This window comes from Calliphora vicina, chromosome 3 (genome assembly GCF_958450345.1).
Source record: "Calliphora vicina chromosome 3, idCalVici1.1, whole genome shotgun sequence".
NCBI lineage: Eukaryota > Metazoa > Arthropoda > Insecta > Diptera > Calliphoridae > Calliphora > Calliphora vicina.
The window spans coordinates 115,649,247-115,674,638 of record NC_088782.1 but is presented as its reverse complement, the minus strand read 5'-3'; the positions used below and the strand labels follow the sequence as shown (position 1 = coordinate 115,674,638).

The 25,392-nt window shown below is 33.0% G+C and overlaps 2 protein-coding genes across 2 annotated transcripts; one reads left to right on the top strand and one right to left on the bottom strand.

Moving 5' to 3' along the window:
• Positions 1–68: 68 nt before the first annotated feature.
• Positions 69–22,893, bottom strand: LOC135954536 (uncharacterized). The gene is given in 11 exon segments (XM_065504724.1): positions 69–891; positions 956–1,326; positions 1,451–1,654; positions 1,730–1,892; positions 1,962–2,464; positions 2,526–2,571; positions 2,574–2,754; positions 2,820–2,877; positions 2,942–3,860; positions 6,921–15,205; positions 21,975–22,893. Coding segments are annotated over 11 exon segments (11,469 nt in total). The 5' UTR covers positions 22,531–22,893; the 3' UTR covers positions 69–708.
• A 1,116-nt stretch (positions 22,894–24,009) lies between these two features.
• Positions 24,010–25,088, top strand: Sf3a2 (splicing factor 3a subunit 2). The gene is made up of 2 exons (XM_065503167.1): positions 24,010–24,091; positions 24,143–25,088. Exon 2 carries the CDS (start codon positions 24,167–24,169, stop codon positions 24,962–24,964), a length of 798 nt encoding a protein of 265 aa, XP_065359239.1. The 5' UTR covers positions 24,010–24,091; positions 24,143–24,166; the 3' UTR covers positions 24,965–25,088.
• Positions 25,089–25,392: the final 304 nt, after the last annotated feature.

Sequence of the window (25,392 nt, the reverse complement as noted above, 5' to 3'; positions counted from 1 at the left end):
TTTGTTAAAAAATTTAAAAAAATTTTTAATAATTTAAAATTTTGTGTTAATAAAAATGTTAGGAAATGTATTAGTGACAAAAAGTGTTGAAATTTTAAATTTTGTAACCAATTTGTTTATAAAGAAATAAAAAACAGTCATAAACGTCGTTTTAAAATCATCCTTAAAGACTTGAAAATTGATTTTATAAATGTTTTAAAAAAAGTTAAGTTTTATAACTGTTATTTTATAAAAATGTGGGTAATGGAAGTTTGTAAAATAAATTAAAAAAAATTATGATATTTGTAAGAAAAGGGATCAGTGAAAATAAATTCTTACACAACTTTATACATTTTTATGATTATATTAGAGTCCGCTCAAAATCGACCTGTTTTTATATCGAAACCTAACCAAACCTGCTAACATTTTAACAATATTAAAGACATGTAATAATTCAAAAGTTATTGTACTACCAATTTCCAAAATAAACATATTCGAAAACTGAATGCACACATGCAGTGCTCTCGTACTAGTCCACATTAGTTTTTTTTTTCAAAACTTTCGAAAATTATAAATCAAACAAATTTAACATTTGTTTTTATTCAATATTCTAAGTAAAAAATAATAAAAATAATGAAATTTTTAAAAAGAAATTATTAAAGTTTTTCCATTTCGTTGGTTAGTAAAGCTCTTAGTCTACATTATTTACATTTACTATATTAAAAAGTTTTATAAATTATCCTTGTTAAAATACACTAGACGTAAGAAACCATTTTCATAGCCCAGGGCTATTAAGTTTTTAGCATTTAGATTTAAATTACAGCGTAATGTGTTAATGCGCATTAGGGGAATAACATTAGAAGGCGGACATCTCTGCTCACTTAAGTAGGGTCCTTTGTACTCTTCCTTAAGCTGAAAATTGGAAAAAAAATTATAAAATATAGCTATGAAAATAAGAAACAAATAATATATTTACCTTTAAAAGTGGTTGAAAGATTAAGCCATACTTTTCTTTGTATTCAGCATCTTGCATTGACCATTCGCTGGGAGCATTTGTGTTGGCATTTTTATCATTACCCTTTGGCAATGTTGCCAAAGGTTTACCATTTAGCTGCTTGACATCCATGGCATACAGCATACGCCTTTCGCCGAATTTTTTGCTGAGAGGACATTCATAGTGCAACTCTTTGGTATCGAGAAATACTACATCACCATTATCCAAAGCCGATACACACATATTTGCCACCGGGGTGTAGTGAACTTGGGTAACGCCACAAAGCATAAAATCTAGTTTATTTTGTGGAAACATTATGTTGGTGGGATTAACAGTCATCACACAGCGACCATCTGTTAAGAGAAGCGTAAGTTTTGGGGTAAATATTTAGATAAAACAAATTCAGAAAATTTTTAGCTGAATATTTATTTCAACAAACCGAATTTTCAATCTTATAATAAAACACTTTATACTTACTATTAGGAATCGAATCACAGTAACTGTACAATAAAGTTTCCCACAGCGGACACCAATCCATGGACAGCAATATATTCTTATTAACCTCCTCTTTCATGACAATGGGTTGCATAAAACTCTTTATGTCATAGATAACAAATTTACGATAAGCACCCGAAGCAGCTAACCATCTAGGACCACTAGTATCATAATGTAAGGCAAAACCTATTCAAAAAATATATAAAAAAAACAATGAAATACAAACTCTTTTATAAACATTCTAGAAATAAAGAAACCTACATTTCACCCGCTTTTCTCCTATATAAAAATAATTTAGAGGAGCATAATTTGGCAAATCATCGACCACAAAACGATTAAGATTCTCTTGAGGATCGTTGTTTATGTCCCATATACCCATAAAACCATTGGAAAAACTAGCAAAGATATGTTGATGTCCAGAAAACTGCAAGAAAAAAATAAAAATTTTAATAATTTGTTTAAACATATTTCAAAAACAAATAATTGTACTTACCTCTGACCAACATATTTGCAAACATTGTGCATTGTAAAGCACTTGCTGTGGTTGTTCCAATATATCCAAATTTAAAAGAAAACTAGGTTTTACTTCAATCAATGTAATATGATCATTATTATTGCTGGCTTCAGGTGTTGTTGGGTTCTCTATATTGAGAGGTAAACTATACACCTTTATGGTTGAGGTAACCGTGGCTACAGCCACTAATCCCAAACGATTAGAGGATTCATCATAACCTCCACTTGGTAAAAAGGTTACATGATGTACTGGACCATCGGGCACAACGAAACCGTACTGGATATCAAGCTTAGGAGTTTGATTGTTTTGTGTTACTTTGATTATTAAAATAATGGTGTGATGTTGTGTAGGTTGGGCAAATTTAATAAATTTAAACATATCTTGACGATATACTACCGCCAGATATTGTTCGTGTACATGGGCGGGTAAAGGTAGCCAACTGCATAGTTTTACAGGAGCCCCCAAAAAGAAATAAGTGTTCACTAAAAATAGAATTTGATTAGTTAATACATATCTTAATTTGTTTTTGTTTTTTTTACATACTTTTATTGTGAATACTTTCATATCTTTTTAACTCAGACTTAACTCAGACCATTCAATATTTTCTTCTGGCTGGCCCATAGAGCCAGTTAAGGCTGGTTTTGTTTTCATATTAAATTTCATGGAAACAGTTTGCTTTGGTAAATATTTGTTAAAGTCTTGTTGATTTAACACTGAATACTGTGCTGGAAATTCGGCATAGAGCGGTTCACTTGTATAGTTAAGTTTTAAGCTAAAAGTAAACAAAATTTACATAAAATGTATGTCTTTTTTTAACAAATTTTATAAAATACTTACAAACTCTTCCATTTTTTTAACACCTCCTTATTGAGATCACTGAAGCGGCCATCAAACACTGTAAGAAAATAAAAAATTATATAATATAATGAAAATAACTGAAAATATAAGTTATATTTTACCTTCTTTACGACTTGCTTGACTAGGTGCATGATTTACATTTCTACTATAGGGTTTTTTACTTTGTTTTTTGCTGCCTTTTCTACTATTATCACAGGCCTCCTCAAAATCATCCTCCTCCTCGCTGACAACATCATCTTCTTCATTTTCATCCACCCCCTCGGATAAATAGTTATCATCTGATGATTGTTCATCATCGGTCTTCAAATTACAATCGGAATCCTCAGATTTCTTGCGGGCTCTTCGTCCACCATTGTGATTTTTAATCACATGATCTATGGCTTCTTTTTCGGTTGCAAATACTCGCTGGCGACAAAAGTTACAAAAATAGCCCGTTTTTATATATTTGCAATTTTTTAAATGCTCGGAAAATTCTTTTAAATCGTTGCTGCTAAATTTACAAAGTTTTTTAGGGCAAACAGCCTTGCCAAACTTTTGAATATCTTCAGAGTATTTAGCATCTGCCTCCATTGGTGGCACATACCGAATTCGTGATTTAGGATCAATAGCCGCTTTTTCATTTTTCGTACTGTCTGGCACTTTTTCCAATTCTGCTCCCAAAACTTTTAATTTACTTTCAGCTTTTATGGTGGAGTTACGCTTTAAGCGTCCTGTGTTACCAAAAACTTCTTCCTGTTTCTCCACGACTTCTTCTAGTTTATGTTCGACTGATTGATTTTCAAGAGCGGTCTTGGCATAACAAGTGCGTATGTGAATTGGCAGGGTGGATGGAGCATAATCTCTTTTACAATACTCACATATAACACGCGCTACTTGGGCACCACATGTCTCGATGTGCGTTAATATACCCAAGCCAGAGCGATATTCTTTTTTACACATGCGACAAGACAGCCCTTTTGAGCCCGTACTCTTCATATAATTAAGAATACAATTTAAAACCACAGATCGGTTTTCCACATTCTAAAATAAATTGATAAGATTGAAGAATAAGGGTAAGAAAAGGTTATTAATTCGCTTATATTCTAGTTCAGTTCTAGTTCAGTTCTAGTTCAGTTCTAGTTCAGTTCTAGTTCAGTTCTAGTTCAGTTCTAGTTCAGTTCTAGTTCAGTTCTAGTTCAGTTCTAGTTCAGTTCTAGTTCAGTTCTAGTTCAGTTCTAGTTCAGTTCTAGTTCAGTTCTAGTTCAGTTCTAGTTCAGTTCTAGTTCAGTTCTAGTTCAGTTCTAGTTCAGTTCTAGTTCAGTTCTAGTTCAGTTCTAGTTCAGTTCTAGTTCAGTTCTAGTTCAGTTCTAGTTCAGTTCTAGTTCAGTTCTAGTTCAGTTCTAGTTCAGTTCTAGTTCAGTTCTAGTTCAGTTCTAGTTCAGTTCTAGTTCAGTTCTAGTTCAGTTCTAGTTCAGTTCTAGTTCAGTTCTAGTTCAGTTCTAGTTCAGTTCTAGTTCAGTTCTAGTTCAGTTCTAGTTCAGTTCTAGTTCAGTTCTAGTTCAGTTCTAGTTCAGTTCTAGTTCAGTTCTAGTTCAGTTCTAGTTCAGTTCTAGTTCAGTTCTAGTTCAGTTCTAGTTCAGTTCTAGTTCAGTTCTAGTTCAGTTCTAGTTCAGTTCTAGTTCAGTTCTAGTTCAGTTCTAGTTCAGTTCTAGTTCAGTTCTAGTTCAGTTCTAGTTCAGTTCTAGTTCAGTTCTAGTTCAGTTCTAGTTCAGTTCTAGTTCAGTTCTAGTTCAGTTCTAGTTCAGTTCTAGTTCAGTTCTAGTTCAGTTCTAGTTCAGTTCTAGTTCAGTTCTAGTTCAGTTCTAGTTCAGTTCTAGTTCAGTTCTAGTTCAGTTCTAGTTCAGTTCTAGTTCAGTTCTAGTTCAGTTCTAGTTCAGTTCTAGTTCAGTTCTAGTTCAGTTCTAGTTCAGTTCTAGTTCAGTTCTAGTTCAGTTCTAGTTCAGTTCTAGTTCAGTTCTAGTTCAGTTCTAGTTCAGTTCTAGTTCAGTTCTAGTTCAGTTCTAGTTCAGTTCTAGTTCAGTTCTAGTTCAGTTCTAGTTCAGTTCTAGTTCAGTTCTAGTTCAGTTCTAGTTCAGTTCTAGTTCAGTTCTAGTTCAGTTCTAGTTCAGTTCTAGTTCAGTTCTAGTTCAGTTCTAGTTCAGTTCTAGTTCAGTTCTAGTTCAGTTCTAGTTCAGTTCTAGTTCAGTTCTAGTTCAGTTCTAGTTCAGTTCTAGTTCAGTTCTAGTTCAGTTCTAGTTCAGTTCTAGTTCAGTTCTAGTTCAGTTCTAGTTCAGTTCTAGTTCAGTTCTAGTTCAGTTCTAGTTCAGTTCTAGTTCAGTTCTAGTTCAGTTCTAGTTCAGTTCTAGTTCAGTTCTAGTTCAGTTCTAGTTCAGTTCTAGTTCAGTTCTAGTTCAGTTCTAGTTCAGTTCTAGTTCAGTTCTAGTTCAGTTCTAGTTCAGTTCTAGTTCAGTTCTAGTTCAGTTCTAGTTCAGTTCTAGTTCAGTTCTAGTTCAGTTCTAGTTCAGTTCTAGTTCAGTTCTAGTTCAGTTCTAGTTCAGTTCTAGTTCAGTTCTAGTTCAGTTCTAGTTCAGTTCTAGTTCAGTTCTAGTTCAGTTCTAGTTCAGTTCTAGTTCAGTTCTAGTTCAGTTCTAGTTCAGTTCTAGTTCAGTTCTAGTTCAGTTCTAGTTCAGTTCTAGTTCAGTTCTAGTTCAGTTCTAGTTCAGTTCTAGTTCAGTTCTAGTTCAGTTCTAGTTCAGTTCTAGTTCAGTTCTAGTTCAGTTCTAGTTCAGTTCTAGTTCAGTTCTAGTTCAGTTCTAGTTCAGTTCTAGTTCAGTTCTAGTTCAGTTCTAGTTCAGTTCTAGTTCAGTTCTAGTTCAGTTCTAGTTCAGTTCTAGTTCAGTTCTAGTTCAGTTCTAGTTCAGTTCTAGTTCAGTTCTAGTTCAGTTCTAGTTCAGTTCTAGTTCAGTTCTAGTTCAGTTCTAGTTCAGTTCTAGTTCAGTTCTAGTTCAGTTCTAGTTCTAGTTCAGTTCTAGTTCAGTTCTAGTTCAGTTCTAGTTCAGTTCTAGTTCAGTTCTAGTTCAGTTCTAGTTCAGTTCTAGTTCAGTTCTAGTTCAGTTCTAGTTCAGTTCTAGTTCAGTTCTAGTTCAGTTCTAGTTCAGTTCTAGTTCAGTTCTAGTTCAGTTCTAGTTCAGTTCTAGTTCAGTTCTAGTTCAGTTCTAGTTCAGTTCTAGTTCAGTTCTAGTTCAGTTCTAGTTCAGTTCTAGTTCAGTTCTAGTTCAGTTCTAGTTCAGTTCTAGTTCAGTTCTAGTTCAGTTCTAGTTCAGTTCTAGTTCAGTTCTAGTTCAGTTCTAGTTCAGTTCTAGTTCAGTTCTAGTTCAGTTCTAGTTCAGTTCTAGTTCAGTTCTAGTTCAGTTCTAGTTCAGTTCTAGTTCAGTTCTAGTTCAGTTCTAGTTCAGTTCTAGTTCAGTTCTAGTTCAGTTCTAGTTCAGTTCTAGTTCAGTTCTAGTTCAGTTCTAGTTCAGTTCTAGTTCAGTTCTAGTTCAGTTCTAGTTCAGTTCTAGTTCAGTTCTAGTTCAGTTCTAGTTCAGTTCTAGTTCAGTTCTAGTTCAGTTCTAGTTCAGTTCTAGTTCAGTTCTAGTTCAGTTCTAGTTCAGTTCTAGTTCAGTTCTAGTTCAGTTCTAGTTCAGTTCTAGTTCAGTTCTAGTTCAGTTCTAGTTCAGTTCTAGTTCAGTTCTAGTTCAGTTCTAGTTCAGTTCTAGTTCAGTTCTAGTTCAGTTCTAGTTCAGTTCTAGTTCAGTTCTAGTTCAGTTCTAGTTCAGTTCTAGTTCAGTTCTAGTTCAGTTCTAGTTCAGTTCTAGTTCAGTTCTAGTTCAGTTCTAGTTCAGTTCTAGTTCAGTTCTAGTTCAGTTCTAGTTCAGTTCTAGTTCAGTTCTAGTTCAGTTCTAGTTCAGTTCTAGTTCAGTTCTAGTTCAGTTCTAGTTCAGTTCTAGTTCAGTTCTAGTTCAGTTCTAGTTCAGTTCTAGTTCAGTTCTAGTTCAGTTCTAGTTCATTTGTTTAACTTACCAATTTCACTTGTCCCATTTGCCAGCCTACACCATAATGTTCCGCTAAATGTGCAATCCATTTTGTAGTGCGACCCAAACAAAGGCCACATTGTATTGACCCGTTTCCAGGCTTAGTTTCGGTAAGTGCTTCTTTAGTTTCAAGTTGTTCTCTTTTTGTTATTAGCAATAGGCGAGGATTAAAGTTGGTTTCTGTAATGTTGTATTTACGTTTTCTGCCAGGCGTTAGCGTTGGAGTTTCACTCTTCAACAATGCCAAACGTGAAGTTGCTATAGGTGTTAAATCATCAGTCATAGTTTCATTTTCATTGGTTTTCTTTAATGGAGTAGATGTAGAATCACTGTCAGAATCCTCAATTTTAAGTTTTCTTTTTGGCTGGCTTTTCGAAGAGCGTTTTTTGATAATTACTAAGGGACCCTCATCATCAGATGAATCCGTACTTAATGCTCTTTTCCGGGACCTAACTAAAGAAGATGTTGCGGTGTCATTTAAATTGTCCTTAATCGTGGGAGTCTTGGCTATTTGTTCAGTCTTTACTACAGGTCTTCCCCTTTTCTTCTTAGCTGTTTTATTTTGAGGTGTTTTCAGAGTTGCAGAGTTTTCATTATCCCTTGGAGAATTGTCTGTAGTAGTGTCATGTTGTTTTATTGTTTGAAGTTCAGCATTTTTAGTTTCCAAGTCATGTTCCTTGGATGATGTTTTCCTCGACTTTTCACAAGAATTTTCTTTTTTATCTTTATTCTTGGAATTTTCGGACTTATTATGCTTTTCAGAAATGTCCAAGCTTTTTGCAATATCATCATCTGTCATGTGCTTAGATTTTAAACGCCTTGACCTTTTGCCTTTATGACTATCACATTCAGCATTATGGGATTTTAGGCTTGTATCTAAACTTTTGTCGACATCTTCTTCCTTAAATTTAGATTTTAAACGTTTCGATCCTTTTACTTCATGTGTATCAGAGTCATGGCCCGAATTTTTAGATGTTACAGCTACCTCTAGTTTGTGGTCTCGATTTTGTTTTGATTCTGTTCTATCAGTACAATCGGAGTCAGTATTGTGGGATTTCAGACTTTTATCTAGGTCTTTGTTCCTATTTTTAGTTTTTAGACGTTTCGATTCTCTTGCTTCCAAGCTATCTGAGTCGTGGCCAGATTTTTTAGCATTATCTGCAACCTTCTCAAGATCTTTAATTTTCTCGGCATTTCCCAGCTTTTGTTTGGTTTTTTCTTGTCCCAATTCTGTTCTATCATGACAATCGTTGTCGATACCAGAATTCTCGGAATGTTTTTCTATATTATCATCTTTATTGGTTGACTTAGCTTTTGAGTTTGCTTGCCTTGTTTCTTCATGACAATCGGAATCAGTACCAGATGTTGCGGCTTTCTTCATTCGTCTAGCCTTTCCCTTGTGACAATCAGAGTCAGTAGCAGAATTTTCATTCACTGTTTCCTTAGGTTTGTCAGCCTCTTCCTTTGATTTTGTACTTATGAGCAAGTTTTCTTGTAAATTTGTTATCCTATGCCGGGGTTTTTGACCTTTCATTGGTTTCTCTTCATGTGTTTCAGAATCGGTACCAGAATTTTTCGATATTGTACGTAAATGTCGAGGTTTTATAAAACTGTGTTCTATGGTTTTCTCTAATGATTCGTCTAATTTTATTTTCTTACTATCTAATTGTTCCTTATTGCTATCGATCACATTTTTAATGCCACGTTTGGATTTTTTTGTAGTTGGTATTTGTTCAGCTGCACTCTCCTCTTCATCATCCGCCGGTGAAGTATCATCAGTAATATCAGTCTCTTCATTGCGGCTGTTAGACAAATCCCAACGCTTTTTAAAGGGTTTCATTCCACCACTACCACTATGTTTTACAGGTGATGTTGCGGGTATTTCGTCAGCATGCCGCATTCGTTGCGTTAGTTCCTCTTGCTCCAACGTTGGCGCTATGGCCTTACCAGTAGTCAACCAGTTTTTCAAGGTACCACCTTTGGTTTTTCCCATTTTATTGTTTTCATCATTATGATTATTAACATTTTGGGAAGCCTTAAAACTGGAGGAGTCTGCATTCTCTTCAAAGCCCAAAAATTCGTTGCCTTCCTCACAATCTTTCGGACAGCAGTCATCATAGTCACGATTTTCGTCCTCAGAGTCTGAATCGGTGTGAGATTTTTGCGACTTTTTTATGTCTTCTAAAGTTTTACGCAATTTCTTGCGTTGTTTGGTGGGTATTAGTTTGTTGGAATCTTGTGTACTATCGTGACAGGAGTCTTCCGTGTCCAAGGGTTTTAAATGCTTGAGATTTAAAGGACTAGGCCCATTTGGTGAGGTGTCAGACTTTAAGGCATCAAATCTAATTGTAACATTTGTTTCCAAAGTCTGCGAATAATAACGAGTTCTTTTGGTCAAAGGTGAGGAATGTTTGGACAATTCCATTTCCAAAGGTTTGGAATATAGACGTGTTCTTCGGTTGGTGCTGGAATTACAGGATGTGGGTGTGGTTTCCTTTTCGTTTTGCTTGGTTTTTGTAAGCTTAAATTTAACCTCTGCATTTACGGGTAAAAATTCCAAATCATCATCACTTATAAGAGGCCTGGTGGAATGTTTTTTTCTTGTGCTGGTGATGCTGGTAAGTTTTAAAGCTGTCGGAAGGGTGGATGTGTCCCCTAAACTTAATCGTTTGGATCTTTTGTTTGCTATAATTTTAGGTAACTGGTTTATATCACTCAAGTTTGGTAAACTTCTTCTAGTCTCCGGTTCTTCAACATCTTTGAAAGTATTCTGGCTATTTTCTTCTGCTGGTTGATCTTCCTGTTCTTTCTTGTTGCTTTTTAATTGTTTTAATAAAGTTTTAATGCCCTTAATTTCGGGAGTTTTATCTTTTTTTTCTGTTTCTTGTGTTTTCTTTTTAAAGGGAATCACAGGTGATGTTTCTGTTGTTTTCTGGGGGGAATGTTTTACTATATCTATAAGAGACACTTTGGCATTTCGCATATTTTTCAATATGGCTTTAGAAACGTGATTTAAATCCTCGTTTTTTGAAATTTTCGTTGACTCTAATTGTGGTGTTAGATTTGCATAGGAAATATTTTCAATATTGTCTTGTATGGCATTTGTTTCGGTTAAGTTTTGTGGACTTTGTGGGGCGTGATTTACATCAATTGGTATTGCACTTGAATAGGAATTTTCTGGCGTCTCTGGTAAATCCTTGGTAGGTGTTGTTTTACTAAAATCTATTTCAGTTTCAGTTTTCTGAAGGTCTGTGGATTTTTCAGGTGTTTTGGTTAAGCTTTGTTGTGGACTTTGCTCCGTTTCACTTGATGCCTCTGGTGTCTCTGGTATCAATTTAGATTCATTCGATTTATGATGTTGTTCAACTCTTGTCTCCAGTTCAATTTCAAAATCCAGTTTTCTATTAATATCATGGTTTGGTTTTTGTGGAGTTGGAGTTTTTGTGTTCTTCATATTTGAAGGAGATATTGAAACTTCAGAGATTTCACTAGGTTGTGGTATGTTTTCTGGACTTTTAATGTTCTGATTTTGATTTGAAGACAGCTTAGTGGTAGTTTCTTGAGGTTTCTCAGGCGTTACTACGGTTAAATCCATTATTTGTGGTGATTTGGTAGGTTTCTGTGGACTATGTCCAGTTTTTATAGCTGCCTTTGGTATCTCATTGTCATCCACAATTAAAGGCTTAATGTAAGCTTTTTCTGGGCTTTTAGCGGAGGTTTTTGCTGTAATAGTTTCTTTACTTACGTCTTTTATAGTTTTATCTAAATCGTGCTCAATACCCTGTTTTCCAGTATTAGCCTCTGTTGCTTCCGATTTAGCAGACATTTCTGTAGTATTATCTTTAGTTGCTTCCTGTACAGTTTCATTTAAATCGTGCTCATTATCCTGTTTTCTAGTATCAGCTTCTGTTGGTGCCGCTTTAGTCCCATTATTCTCCGATTTATCTGTGTTTTCATTGGAATCATACAATGAACTAGTAATTGGTGTAATTATTGTATTTAATTCCAAATCTTTGGAGTGCATGATGTTAAAGTCTTGATTTGATTTCCCAAATTCTATTATCTCCTCAGCTTTTTCAAGTTTTCTAGTTTTAGCAGGCGATTTAGCAGGAGTTTGACCAATTTTTATGGCTGCTTTTGGTATATTGTCACTATTTTGTTTTAATTCATGCATTTTATTCTCTTCTATAGACGTTTCATCTATAATTTCTTTAGCTGCCTTCTCATTTTTAGCTGGTTCCTTAAGGGTTTCATTATTGATTTCAGTTTTCTTTTCCGCAATTTTAGGCTTATTTGGACCGGATGCTCCCGCTTTATTACGTTGTACTAAATTGATTTTACCCTTCTTAAATCTGGAAATACGTTTTGAAGTTACCGGGTTGGCTGAAGAGTTTTCACTTGTCTTGGCTGCCTCATTAGATGATTTGGCTAAGCTAGTTGTGTTTGTTGGCATCTCAACTTCTAAAGGTTTTGCTGTTTCACACTTATCACGATTTTGCTCATCACCTGTTGTGGCTGATTTTAGTATTGATTTTAAACTGGCTGGTTTTTCTGGTGACTTAATATGTTCTTTAGTTAGAGAATGTTCCGAAGGATTTGTTGGTAATTTAGAGGCTTTTGAGTCTTTAGTTTGGGTTTGTTCTATGATATTCTCACTAGTAGATTTGCAAGCAACTGGTTTGTTTTGCAGTTGGCCAACAGCTATGACAGTTTCCGTAGTAAGTGGTGGTTTTTCCACTTCTTTAGAAGTGGTTGCAGTATCAAATTCTTTTGTGGTATTTACAAGAGTCTCCGGGATTTTTGTTACCGTAGCATTGTAGTTACCATCTTTACGTGGAGAGTTAGTATTATTTTTCGCTTCATGTCCTTTATTAACCTGAGAAATTATAGGTTTTATTTTATCGCTATCACCACCAGATTTTAAAGTATTGCTGTCCACACATTTCCTTGGAGATTTATTGTTACTTTTCGCTTCATTCTCTGTATTAACCTGAGAAATTGTTGGTTTTATTTTATCGCTATCACCACTAGATTTTAAAGTATTGCTGTCCACACATTTCCTTGGAGAGTTATTGTTATTTTTCGCTTCATTACCAGCATTAACCTGAGAAATTATTTGTTTGATTTTCTCGGGATCACTTGCCACTATAACATTTGTTAAATCTATATTTTTGGGTTCTTTGAGAGGCTCCAAAACAAGTTTTTGTTTAATATGGCCTGCTGTCTGAACAGTTTCTATAGGAGTCTCAATATCCATATCGCACATGCCCAAATTACTAAGCATTTTAACTTTTTGCAATGTGCCATACTTGTTGGGACTCTCGTTGGTTATTATAGTCTCCGGACCCTTGGAACTTTCAATAACAATAGTGCTCATTGGCTCCGGTTCTAAACTGTTGTCGTGGTGCTTGGGCGTATAGGGTTTAAATGCAGATGTGGATGTTGTTCTAAGGCGTGGCGGATAGGATTGTATACGCAAAGGTGATAGATTCATGGCGCAGGAAGCATTTAAATTAAGCTCTTCGGGTGATAATTCTAGGCTAGTCTCTTCAGTTATGGGATTGGTATTGTTAAGGGCGGTTATAAAGTCCACAGCAGAAAAACAATCCTCGTCATCCTCCGGCTCATCGATAATTTCCACAGCAGATTTGCGAAACTCTGAATATGAGCTGTCCATAAAAGAGTTATCTGCATTGGTATGTTCGGACAAGTTTGGCTGCGATTTAGCGTTGGGTTCTTCTTTAACTCTTAACATACTGAGATCAGCAGATGTGTTAAGATGTTTTTCAGGGTTCTCGGCTAAACTCCGGTTTAGTGTCTGAAAATTGTTGCTAGTTGGTTTGATAGTGTAATTTTTTGGATTAATGATGCCTCTAAATTCTGTCTGCGGCTGATTTAATTGATAGTTATGATCTTGTTTATTGGCATCCATATACACGGGCTTATTGTGTATAAAATATTTGGCCGTAGGGCTGGCAATAACTGGTAGTTCTTTGTTATTAATATCATTATTATGCGGCAAAATGTAGGCTGTATGTTTTGCAGCAAGAGGTGAAATGATCTTTCTACTTGCCGCCTTTGTATTAAGAATACGTATATCACCAGATTTATTTTCTTGATTTGTTGTGGCCAATGCAGTTCTTTCCTTGATCTTCTTAGCCAAGTCGGCCAATTGTTGTGGTGGTAATTTAAGTTTTTGGGCATTGATTATAATTTTCTTATTCTGTTTGTTAGAAATAACCACCTTTTCGCAAGTTGTCTCCTTGTTTGGCATTATTATTTCTCTAGTTTCGTCCACTGGGGATGTTTGCTCCATGTTGGGAGGAGAAGGAGTATTGGCTGCAGCATATTCATCTGACTTTTCCTGTTTTATTACCACTTCCGGTATGGGTTTATGAGGATAAACAAAACGTGGTGTATTTGTTGAAGACAAACGTAGTTCGGTTAAATCTATCATTTCATCTTGTGACAAAACCTTGTTCTCCAAAACAATTAAACAATTTGAAGTCGTTGAGTTAGCAACGGCGGCTTCATGGAAAGTTTCTAAGGGGGCGTTATTATTAACAAGTGATGTAACTGGTTGTGTGTAAAGTGTCTCATAATTTGAGTGCATTTGAGTGTGGTGGCCATGTGATTGAGGCGGCAGATTATAGTAGACAGCATTGACCATGGGATAGGGCTTTTTAAAGGAGTCTATAGTAGGCAAAGGTGTTTCTTTGGGTACATTGACCGTTGGAAAGGACATTTTAAGTGGTGAAACTTCTGGAAAGTCTATTTTTTGTTTATAACTGTAGTTTGTATTACAGTATTGCTGTTGATTATGTCCAGACTTTATGGCTGCCTTGGGTATTTCGTGATAGTCTGTAGTTTTTGCCTTAGGGTAACGTATTTTCTGTTGTTTCAAATATTCAGTTTGAAAATCTTGTGAGATATTCGAAGCCGCATATACCTTTAGAGGTATTACATCAGTAACATCTGGTCTTTGTTCATAGGGCTGGAAATTTTGACTAAAATGTTGTGGTATGTTTGGTTGCTGTTGTCCATAGCCCGATTTTATTGAGGCTTTTGGTATCTGGTTAGTGTCGTGTGACACATTATGTTCACTGTGCTGGAAAGATCTAAAACTAGGTGGCGTATTCGTTAGCTGTTGAATATAGCCAGTTTTAATTGAGGCTTTTGGCATGTGGTAGGTGTTCGGAGGCACATGAGAAGCCGTGTAGGGTGCCTCAGTTGAAACAAAATTTTGCTCAGTGTGTTGCAAAAATCTAAAGTTATGTGGTGAGTAAGACTCTAGACTATTAGACTGTTGTTGTGTATTGCCCGTCTTTATTACTGCTTTTGGTATCTGGTTGTTATTATTTTTATTTTGAAAATCTGATGACACGTGATTTGCTGCTTGGGGAACTTTTAAAGGCATTGCATTTTGAAAATCTTGCCTATGTTCACTGTTGTGTTCTAAAAGCCTAATATTTTGGGTTAAGTTAGACTCTATATTTTTAGACTGCTGCGGATTATTGCCCGCCTTTATGGCTGCTTTGGGTATCTTGATGTTATCATTATTTGTTTGATGTTTTAAACATTCAATTTGATAATCTAGAGAAGCATTCGCCTTTGTGAAGTTTACTTCCGAAAACTCTTTATTCTGTTTACAAGGCTGTGCACTTAGAGGCATTGTAGCCGGCGAATTGTTGGAAGTCTGCTGTTGACTATTGGCCGTCTTTATTACAGCTTTTGGTATCTCATTAAGATCCTTGTTTAAACACTTACTATAAGTTCTCAGTGGCAGTTTTTGTACAGCTTCCGTTTGGAAATCTAGCTTTCGAGCAATATCCTGGGGTGATTTTTGAGGAGTTTTTGTTTTAATCACCTTTAAGGGAGGCGTAGTAATTTCAGTTTCTTTTAAATTACAATAAGTCTGCGGAGGTCTGGGAGGTGTTTCTTTTTGTCCTGTTAATTCTTCTGTGGACATTTTTATTGGATTTCTAACTTGTACAGTTCTAGATAAGGGACTGTTGCTGGTTGCACAACTGCTGGCTATGGGACTGCCAGTTAATGGTGAGGGTGGCTTTAAATGTTGAAAAGATCTTACATTATCACAATTAACCGTGTGTTTCTTTTGTAATAACTTTTTGTTTAATAAATTTTTAACATGCACTAAACGTTGTTGGGAATTCAAACCAGTCATATCTGGTGTTTCAATTTCGGGCGATGCTTCCGGTGCCGTTATGGTTATTTTTGGTGGTATTATAGTTTTAGTTGTTAAAAGTGTTTTAGCTGTTTAAAGAAAAAATTATATAAAAAATAAAAAAAATATTAAAAAAAATTGCACCCACCAGGTATCGAACCTGGGTTATCAAAAAATCTCTTATCAAAACCCCTACCCCTTAACGCTCTCAGCTAAATTACTCTAATTTGGTAAAGTATCAAATGTAGGCTAAGTGATACCATTTTTTATTATTTATTTAAACAAACATCAAAATTCAAATCACATACAAATATTTTCTGTTTAGGACACCGTTTTTGGCATAAATTACAACTCTGTTTTTTTTTATTTTAATTTCTCTATTTTATAACCATCATCCCTCAAATTTTGCTGACGCCGCCATGTTTCGAACCTGGATTTTTTAAGAAATGTGTGTGTTTTTCAACCCGACCGCTTAACCGTTTGCACTAAAATGCCTTATTCAATTTAATGCTTAATGTTTCATTTAAACTTGGCCGTTCATTAAATTATTTACACAATTTTGGATATTCATTGTGTAAACTTACGTGTTGAATTATTTCAATTTTTAAAGTAATAAGGAGTTACAAATTTCCAAAAAACAAAATTAAATAAAAACAATTATTTTAAATATTTTTAATGATAAGTGTAAAATGAATTGGATAAACGATCTATTCAAATCATTTGTTTGCTATTAGTGATATTGAAGGTCAAAGGTCACAAAAATCATAGTATAGATCACGTTTAGATCATAAGTTATTGAACACATATTATTTCAAAACCTATCACCTGATTTAAAATGCTACATCTTATGAAAAAATTCAATATCCTGCAGTGATAGCATATCCAGATTTGGATATTCATGATGTAATTGTCAAAAACTTCAGTCTGTTTTCAAAACCTAACTGTCACACATGGCAAATATTTACTCAAAAAAGCGTAACCACTTTTTTAACACAATTTTGTTTGACGTTGTTTTCTCTTACAAATGTTTTGTAAGATCAAACAACATCAAATAAAATAAAACTAAATAATGTATTTTGTTGTTGTATCAGACATATGATTTGTTGTATTTTTATTTTTTCATTAATATTTTTTTATTACCTAATATTTTCTATTACCCATTTTTATACCCTTCAGCTTCGTGAGCAGGGTATATATAAGTTTGTCATTCCGTTTGTAATTTCCACAATATAATTTTCCGACCGTATAAAGTATATATATTCTGGATCCTTATAGATAGCGGAGTCGATTAAGCCATGTCTGTCTGTCTGACTGACTAACTGTCTGTCTGTCTGACTGACTAACTGTCTGTCTGTCCGTCTGTTTGTTGAAATCAATTTTCTGAAGACCCCAGATATCTTCGGGATCCAAATCTTCAATAACTGTCAGACATGCTTTCGAGAATTTTGCTATTTAAAATCAGCAAAATCGGTCCACAAATGGCTGAGATATGAGGAAAAAACGAAGACAACCTCGATTTTTGACCTATTTCTGACCTATATCTGGATTACTAAGACATTAATATAGACAATATGGATATCTAATGATAGATACGACATTTGCAACGACGTATATAAGACTATAGTAAGTTGGACCTACAATGGGTCAAAATCGGAAAAAAAAAATTTAACCCGAATTTTTTTTTCACCAAAAAAAAAAAAATTGAAAAAAAAAATTTAAAATTTAAAAAAAGAATTTTAATTTAAAATCGAAAAAAAATTTTTTTCCAAAAAATGAAAAAAACAACTGGAAAAAAATTAAATTTTGTTTACCTAAAAATATTTAAAATTTTGAAGTATAATTTGGTGAAGAGTATATAAGATTCGGCACAGCTGAATATAGCAATCTTACTTGTTTTACAAATATTTTTCCACCATTTAAAAAAAAAAAAAAATTTAAATTGTTTTCACCTAAAACTTTCTTTTCATTAATTTTTTTAAAACCTTTTTGTTTGTTTAACATTTTTTTCACCCATTTTTTTGAAAACAAAAAAAAATTTTTTTAATTTTTTTTCCAAAATTTCGTTCTATGTCACCCTTTTTTACTTTTTATAACAAATTTTTTTTCTAAAATTTCGTCTCTATGTCCTTACACATGTGTGACAGGTCATATTTTGCATTTGCGGCCCCACAAATTATATATATTCTGGATCGTTATAGATAGCGAAATCGATATGTGTTGAAATCAACAAATTCTTCCGGCTCGGCACACAACTTGCTGAGATATAAGGAAAAAACCGGGACAACCTCGATGTTTGATATACATACATATTACTAAGTCATTAATATAGAGAATATGGATATCTAATGATAGTTATTTCAAAGTAAGTTGGACCTACAATGGGTCAAAATCAGGAAAAAAAATTTTAATCCGAATTTTTCTTTTTAAAAAAAAAAAAATAAAAAAAAAATTTTCAAAAAGAATAATTTCGAAAAAAATTTCTTAAAAAATTTTGAAAAACAATTTTAAAAAATATGGTGAAGGGTATATAAGCCGAATATAGCTCTCTACTTGTTTTCACCTAAAATTTTCATTTCACCAATTTTGTTTTTTTCAACCAAAATTTGTTTTTTAAATTTTTTTTTAAAAAATTTTTTCACCATTTTTTTTAAAAAAAAAAATTTTTTAAACAACTTTTTTTTCAACAAAAATCTTTTTCACCAAAAATTTTTTTTCATCAAATTTTTTTCACCAAAATTATTTTCAAAGCATTTTTTTTCCAACAAAAATTTTTTTGGGAAAAATTTGGGTGAAAAAATCGAGGTAGTCAAGGTTTTTTGCTTGCTTTGCTCAGCTATTTAACAGTCGATTTAAAATGCCAATCTAAGCTGGAATATAGAGGATATATTGATGTATAAAGTTATGCTTATCGTAGGTCTATTATGAGACTTATTTTAGCATCAATCGTAGGCTGTTGTTAAAGTCCTAATTTAGCATCAATAGTAGGAACTTTAAAAGTATTAGTTCGGTTTCTTTCGCAAGTATTTTAAGAGAAGTAAGTAGGTAATTCGCAAATGAGAAATGTGGAAATTTCAAACGGAGTTGGAAACTTATATATACACTCATGGTGAAGGGTATAAAATCAAAAACATAGAGGCGAGACACTCCGATTAGTCAAACAAAAATACAACAAATCATATGTCTGATACAACAACAAAATACATTGACTATTTGTTATTGTTATTGTAAGAGTTAGGTTTTTGACAATTACGTCTCGTCTCTTTATCGTAACACAAACTGTACTGTTAGAAATTTTTAAGGAGATACCGAAAAATTAATTCAGTGTAATAAATTTGTGTTTTTAGAATAATTTTTTATGATGAATTGTCTGTCAAAGTTATTGGAAAGTCAAATCTTCTCTGTTTATTGAGACAGCGAAAAATACAATCATATTTAAATCTTTATGTAGCATTGCTCTTTTTTTTATCAGGTTATATGAATTTCGATTCGCAAATCTTTTCATTAGATAATTGATTAATTTTAGCCTTCGTTAACTCAAAAGCAAGTTATTTAAATTACTTTAAAAAGCTATTAATTACATTTGTTTATGTAAATAAAAAAAACTTTACAAAAATGCATTGAAAAAAAGGATCAAAAACTACAAAACCATTAGTAAAGTCGATTCGATGTTTTATTTGTTCCAACTAAAAATAAGTGGTAATTTAGATCATTTGAATATGTGGACGAGTTAGTTTTTGCCACTGCATTAAACTGTTAGTTATTTAGTACTTGAGATTGATGCAAATATTTTTTTAAAAAAATCCTGGAAAATTTTTATCTGAAAATTTCGAGAATTTTTTTTATAGGTTTTCTAGTTCTGTATTAAAAATAGGAAAATGTCTAAAAACAAAATGAATTTGTATTTGTTATTTGGGTGGCTTCGAAGAGTTGAATTCGACAGCCGGACATTGCTATATTGACTCCGCTATCTATAAGAAACCAGAATATATACCGCCGTATCTGTAACGAATAATTAGCCACTGTGTATACATCGCACACAACGATCTGCTAACTAACAGACCGATTAGGCTTATCAGAGATTTAGCAAGCCTTTGATTATTTTGGTTATAAATATGGGTGTAAATTGTTTGGTGAAAAACAAAACTTTTTTTTATTTACCCATTTCACAAGGCGTATCTAATAAGGTGACGTCGAAAAGCCAGCTGACTATTTTTTGCTCGATTTGTTTTTTCACTTCTAGCTGTCAAAGTTTGTTTACATTTCTTTATTAATTTAAATTAACGATTTTGTTTCTTTTAATAAAAAATATAAAATAGTAGAAAAGTGAATAATTGATAATATAAAAGTGAATGGAGTACTTCTTGAAAGTAAATTTCACGTATTTATTTATTTTCACCCCTGTTTTTGATTTTTGCAGTCTGCTGTTGTTTAGCTGTTTGACAGCTAGCAAATAATTTTACAAAAACAAAGTATATGTTGTTTTTGGTAAAGTTGTATTTGTTGTAGAATTGGGTATACCTGTAAATAAATTTGCCTTGCCATTTCATATATAGTATATGGGTATTTCCACTGACCAAGAATACAACGGTTTTCCAAAAATTTTAACCCTCTAATCGGCCAATTTTATTTCGAGGTAAAAAAATATACCAGGATATTGTTTGAAAAAATAAATAAATATGTACGTTGGAATAAAAACAAACAAAATACAAGTGCACGTTCTTGTTTATCACAATTGGTAATTTGTTTGTCTCATTACAAATATTTACCGTTATAACGGGAAAAATAAGCCAATAAAGCGGCATTACATACATTTAACATACCCCTCCTAAAGGCAGCCTTGCCAGTTAGAGGGTTAAGATTAAAACAAGTAAGAGTGCTATATTCGGCTGTGCCGAATCTTATATACCCTTCACCAAATTATACTTAAAACTTTTAAATATTTTTAGGTAAACAAAATTTTATTTTTTTTCCAGTTGTTTTTTTCGTTTTTTTGGAAAAAAAAATTTTTCGATTGTTATTTTAAATTTTAAATTTTTTTTTTTTAAATTTTAAATTTTTGTTTTTTTTAAATTTTGAAATTTTTTTTTTGTTTTTTAAATTTTTTTTTTGTGAAAAAAAAAATTCGGGTTAAAATTTTTTTCTGATTTTGACCCATTGTAGGTCCATCTTACTATGGTCTTATATACGTCGTTGCAAATGTCTTTGAAATATCTATCATTAGATATCCATATTGTCTATATTAATGTCTTAGTAATCCAGATATAGGTCAAAAATAGGTCAAAAATCTTGGTTTTTTCCTCATATCTCAGCCATTTGTGGACCGATTTTGCTGATTTTAAATAGCAAAATTCTCGAAAGCATGTCTGACAGAATTATTGAAGATTTGGATCCCGAAGATATCTGGGGTCTTCAGAAAATTGATTTCAACAGACAGACGGATATGGCTTAATCGACTCCGCTATCTATAAGGATCCAGAATATATATACTTTATAGGGTCGCAAATGAAAAATGTTGAAATTACAAACGGAATGACAAACTTATATATACCCTTCTCGCGAAGGTGAAGGGTATAAAAACCCAAATGGAAAAGTGCTAATAATACATAGTGCGTTTTTTTTGGTGCTAAATGAGTTCAAAAATTGCGGGTCACTGTGGAAATGCCCATATGCAAAAACATCTGTGTGCAATAGTCAATAATTAGAGTGTCCAAAAAACCGGCAAATTTAAAAAACCGGTTTCCGATTTTTGATTTGTATCTTTTAAAAAAAAGCCGATTATCCGGTATCGGTTTTTGTATTCAAAAAAAAAACGGTTAACCGGTTTATATTAAATTTTTATTCAATATGAAAAATACGCTACTTTACAATTTTGGAATTTTAAGGCAATTATTTAATATATTTTACGAAATATTGTCAAATGCTAAAATTTTCTATATAATTAATCAATATTTTTAAAAATGTTATCAAAGTTTTTCAAAAATATGGTTAAATGAGCTTTTGAAAATATATTTCATTAAAACCGGTTAAACGTCTTACAAAAACCGGTTTTTCAAAAAACAGAAATGTTAAACAAAACCGAAACCGGTCGAGTTTATAAAGATGAAGAAACCGGTTTTCGGGTTTGGATACTAGGATGTAATGTAAACATTTTTTATTAAACCTTAAACAAAATACTTACAATTATAAACTAAGAAATTTTTTGACAGCATTACTTAGTAATAAGTTATCGTTACACACTACATTACTATAAATTAAGGGAAACTTTATTTGTAATTTAGTGGCTAGAGCGGTTAGGTTTAAAAACAAAATACTAAAGTTCAAAGCCCAGTGGAGGCATTTCAATTTTTTAAATGCAATATTTTAATAAAACTGTATTTTAAAAATACATATTTTACATTATGTTCATATTCTACTCTACAAGCAATTTAATCCTGATTTGTCAATATCCTGTCGTTAAGTAATTTATTGATTTTATAATAAGTACAGTAGTAAAAGCTACTTTTTTACAACTAATAATTGATGAATCACTAAAAAGTTTGAGGTTATGTAAAATGTCCTTAAATGTTTCCTTAATAAACTTTAAAAAAAAATATTTATTATTTTAATGCTAAAAAATTTTACATTATTCAACAAAAGACCTAAGCCCCGACTGGGGATCGAACCCAGGTCGTTGTAACAAAAAGTTAGCACACTAACCTTTGAGCTATTGAGACATACACAAATTATGCTACTAATTTCTAAGATAACAAAAATTTTACATAAAAATATTAACAAAAACCTACAACATAATAACAATTACTTTAAATGTAAATAAATATTGAAAATACATAAAACAAAAACATAATAATAATAATTTACCTGGTGGTGTTGTTGTTTGATCATTTGTAGGCCTTGTAGGCTTTGGTGAACACATACTAGATACATTTGTTGCTGCCGGAGATAAAACTGTAGAAGATGGTGTTGGTCGAACATTTGATGGACGATTTGATAGTTTACTGGAAGAAGCCTGTAGAGACTTATTTTTGCTCAATGCTTCTGCAATTTTACGATCTAAACCGGCCTGTTGTAATTTTTTCGGATCTATATGTGTTATTTTGCGTATTATACGCTTGTTATGGACATTTGTTGGTAGAGTCAGAGCGTTGCTACTACTGACAGGACTAAAAGCCTCTTTTTGCTTTAGTCCAGGTTCAATAGATGAATCTTGGTGTACCATAAGCTTGGTAGGGACAGTTGTTGTTGGAGACAAATATTTATTTTGACTGGCTGGACTGTTTGCTACTGAGGGACATAATCCAGCCTCTTTAGATGGAACAGCGCCAGTAGATGACGTTGAGGTGGAGGCCACTGACCCACCACTGTGCACCTCAATTGAGGATACATCAGAAACGGAATTGGGTACAGAGGGATTCATATTGATTAACTATTTTTTTAATTCACTCTTTTATTTAGTAAAAATATTTTTTTTTATCATTTACAACAATTGCATATTTTTTACATCACTTTTACGGAATTTCACTTCTCATTTTTTTCTATATCATTTTTTTTACACTGCAGACGAAAACGACGTCATTAAGACGCGTGCTTTTTTCACAATTATTATTTCTTTTCTCTTTGACTATTGCGTATGAATTTTATTAAAATTTTTATGAATTTTAAAGAAAATTTTCAGTTGACACTTTTTATTGTTAGTTAAATTTGTTTTATTTGCAAAATTTTGCAATTTTTCATTGAGAAGCACACCTCGTTTTAATTTCTTTTCATAGATTTTGTCCAAGGCAAATTTATTTACAGGTATACCCAATTCTACAACAAATACAACTTTACCAAAAACAACATGTACTTTGTTTTTGTAAAATTATTTGCTAGCTGTCAAACAGCTAAACAACAGAAGACGGCAAAAATCAAAAACAGGGGTAAAAATAAATAAATACGTGAAATTTACTTTCAATAAGTACTCCATTCACTTTTATATTGTCAATTATTCACTTTTCTACTATTTTATATTTTTTATTAAAAGAAACAAAAACGTTAATTTAAATTAATAAAGAAATGTAAACAAACTTTGACAGCTAGAAGTGAAAAAACAAATCGAGCAAAAAATAGTCAGCTGGCTTTTCGACTTCACCTTATTAGATACACCTTGGATTTTGTCAAAGAATTTATTTTTAACCACATTTTGACAGCTATTGCGAAATATAGAGTTGCCTAACTTTTGGGATGTCACAACGATTTTGGCGATTTTAAATGTAAGGAAATTGATTTTATATTATATTTTGATTAATTGATAATAAATTAAACAATAGTAAATACACAGAATGGCGAAATAGTAAATTAAATTGTATATTGTTTTAAAAGTCTTTGTTATAATTTTAAAAGGTAAACGAACAGTCTGAATGTTCTTTGTATAATGAGTACAGCTGGTTGTGGTCATCTTAAAATTTAATAATATGCATTTTAAAGTACCTGCGCTATGGTAGGTAGCAGGCTACACTCAACAAGGTAGTGACAGTACAAAAATAACAGGCACTTTTTTCGAAGAAATAGTTAATCCGTTAGTTAAACAGCTAATTACCCTTTAAAACCCATACGTAAAAAATAATTCGCCACTTATACACAAAGTATACAGAGGTGTCATGAGACAGAAGATAATCAAGTTTTATGATTATCACTTTCTCTCAGAACGATAGCGATTAACACACGCTAAATTAGGTAGCAAACATTTTTATATCTGTCTCATTCCATGAGAACCTCTGTATAATTACATGTCATATTAAACGACACGTATTTTAATGTATTAGCGAGTTTTAAATATATCTATATAATTTCTAAAAAAGTTGTCCAGGTGGCAACTTTACACAACTTAACGAAAACGTTTATTTAGTTGAGATATCATCTTCAAGTGAATGCCATCAGCAAAGAAGAAGCAAACAATTATTTCGCAGCTTATTTTTCTGGATTTATAGCATTTTTAGGTAAAAACTTGCAATATTTATTGAAAATTTGGTTATAATTTGTATATTTAGTATTGTAGGACATAAAATCGCATAATGGATTTTCAAAATCGAGCCGGTGGAAAAACCGGTAGCGGTGGTGTGGCCTCCTGGTCGGAATCCAATCGTGACCGCAAGGAACGCTTACGCCAGCTGGCTTTGGAGACAATTGATCTTAATAAAGATCCATATTTTATGAAAAATCATTTGGGTTCTTACGAGTGTAAATTGTGTCTGACTCTGCACAACAATGAGGGCTCCTATTTGGCGCATACACAAGGTAAAAAGCATCAGGAAAATTTAGCCAGACGTGCCGCCAAAGAAGCCAAGGAGGCGCCCTCCATGATGGCACCCGAGAAACCCCGCGTAGAGCCTAAGAAATTCGTTAAAATTGGTCGTCCCGGTTATAGGGTCACAAAACAACGTGATCCCAACAATGGGCAACAGTCGTTGCTATTTCAAATTGATTATCCTGAAATAACAGAGGGCGTCATACCGCGTCATCGCTTTATGTCGGCCTATGAACAGAAAATCGAACCACCAGATCGTAAATGGCAATACCTGCTGTTTGCTGCCGAACCCTATGAAACCATTGGCTTTAAAGTTCCCTCTAGGGAGGTGGAGAAAACCGAGGGCAAATTCTGGACCCATTGGAATCGTGATACAAAACAATTCTTTTTACAATTTTCCTTCAAACTGGAACCGAAAATTATGCCACCTCCACCACCCAGTCTACATCGTGCTATGGGCCCTCCCGGAGGTTTTCCTATGCCTGGACCACCGCGTCATATGTTTAATGGTGTACCACCGCCACCACCCATGGGCGTACTGCCAGTACCACCGCCACCCATGTGAGAAGAGGCAAATTCCATTTCCCAAACTCAGCAACAACAATCGGGAAATGGAAATAATGTTTAGTTTTTTAAACATATTGCAAAATAAATACATGATTCCGATAAATAAAAAAAATTTAAGAAAATTTTATTAGTTTACATGTAATTTAAGGATAGGAAAATTAATTGTTTTTGATTAATTTTTTTAATTCTTGTAATAAAATAGGATTTAGTTTAAAAGGATATTTTAATTTAAAGCTGTATTTAACTCAAGAAAAAATTAAACTTGATTAAATTTAAACTTTATTTTCCATAAATAGTTAAACTTGGTTTAAAAATGAAAGCAACATTGTGCTTGCTAAGCATTCTTTAGATTTTGATTGATTTTAAAACTTGTTTAACTAGTCGTTTGTCTGGTTAGTTAATTAGTCTTTGTAATGTTTAAGTTTA